The sequence below is a fragment of the Egretta garzetta genome, unplaced genomic scaffold (genome assembly GCF_000687185.1).
Source record: "Egretta garzetta isolate BGI_Z169 unplaced genomic scaffold, ASM68718v1 scaffold704, whole genome shotgun sequence".
Lineage (NCBI taxonomy): Eukaryota > Metazoa > Chordata > Aves > Pelecaniformes > Ardeidae > Egretta > Egretta garzetta.
Window position 1 is genome coordinate 14,433 of NW_009259504.1, and position 591 is coordinate 15,023.

A 591-nucleotide genomic window follows, 5' to 3' on the forward strand; every position below is an offset into this window, starting at 1 on the left:
CGTGCCATCCTCTCCAGCCCCAGCAGCCAGGAGCGCGCGTCCCCGAGACACTCACCGCCTGTACGTGTCCGAAGCAGCAGCATAGTGTAAGGGGGTACAGCCTTTACAGTCAGCCTCGTTAATACTGGCTCCCCCCGTGACCAGTGTCACCGTACACTGATACCTGCCGTTGGCAGCTGCGTAGTGCAGTGGAGTCCTGCGAAGGGGGAAAGGAGAAGGGGGCTCAGCAGCACGGTCACAGGCGGAGAAACTCGCCTGGCAGCAAGGCAGGACCCAGGGAGCCAGACGCCCCCCACCGCTGCCGAGCGGCACCCTGCTCTGGCTCAAGGGTTTGGGTCAGCAGCTCCTTCTGAACAGCCAGAGCCACCCCTTGGGGTGAGGGGTAGGGGGGGAAGGAAGCAGATTTAGACACCAAATGCAGCAAAGGTCTTGGGAATGTCCCAAGCCGAAGTCAGGCTTGTGGGCTCCGGCTGTTTCAGGGCTGGAGGAATCACCCTTGCTCCCTCGCAAGGCCCACAGCACGCTCACCTTCCAAATTTATCTCTCCTCCTCAAGTCAGCACCGCTGCTCAACAGCAAATTAAAAAATTCA

At 60.1% G+C, this 591-nt stretch overlaps 1 protein-coding gene across 1 annotated transcript in view; it reads right to left on the bottom strand.

Annotated features, from left to right (window-relative positions):
• The window catches only part of ANKRD52 (ankyrin repeat domain 52), a 15,044-nt gene that overhangs the window by 11,532 nt on the left and 2,921 nt on the right, over positions 1–591 (bottom strand). Inside the window, exons 9-10 of the mRNA XM_035893010.1 lie at positions 529–591; positions 56–196 (exon numbers count right to left, since the gene is read on the bottom strand). Coding sequence (XP_035748903.1) covers positions 56–196; positions 529–591 — 204 coding nt within the window. The remainder of the gene's footprint in view (positions 1–55; positions 197–528) is intronic.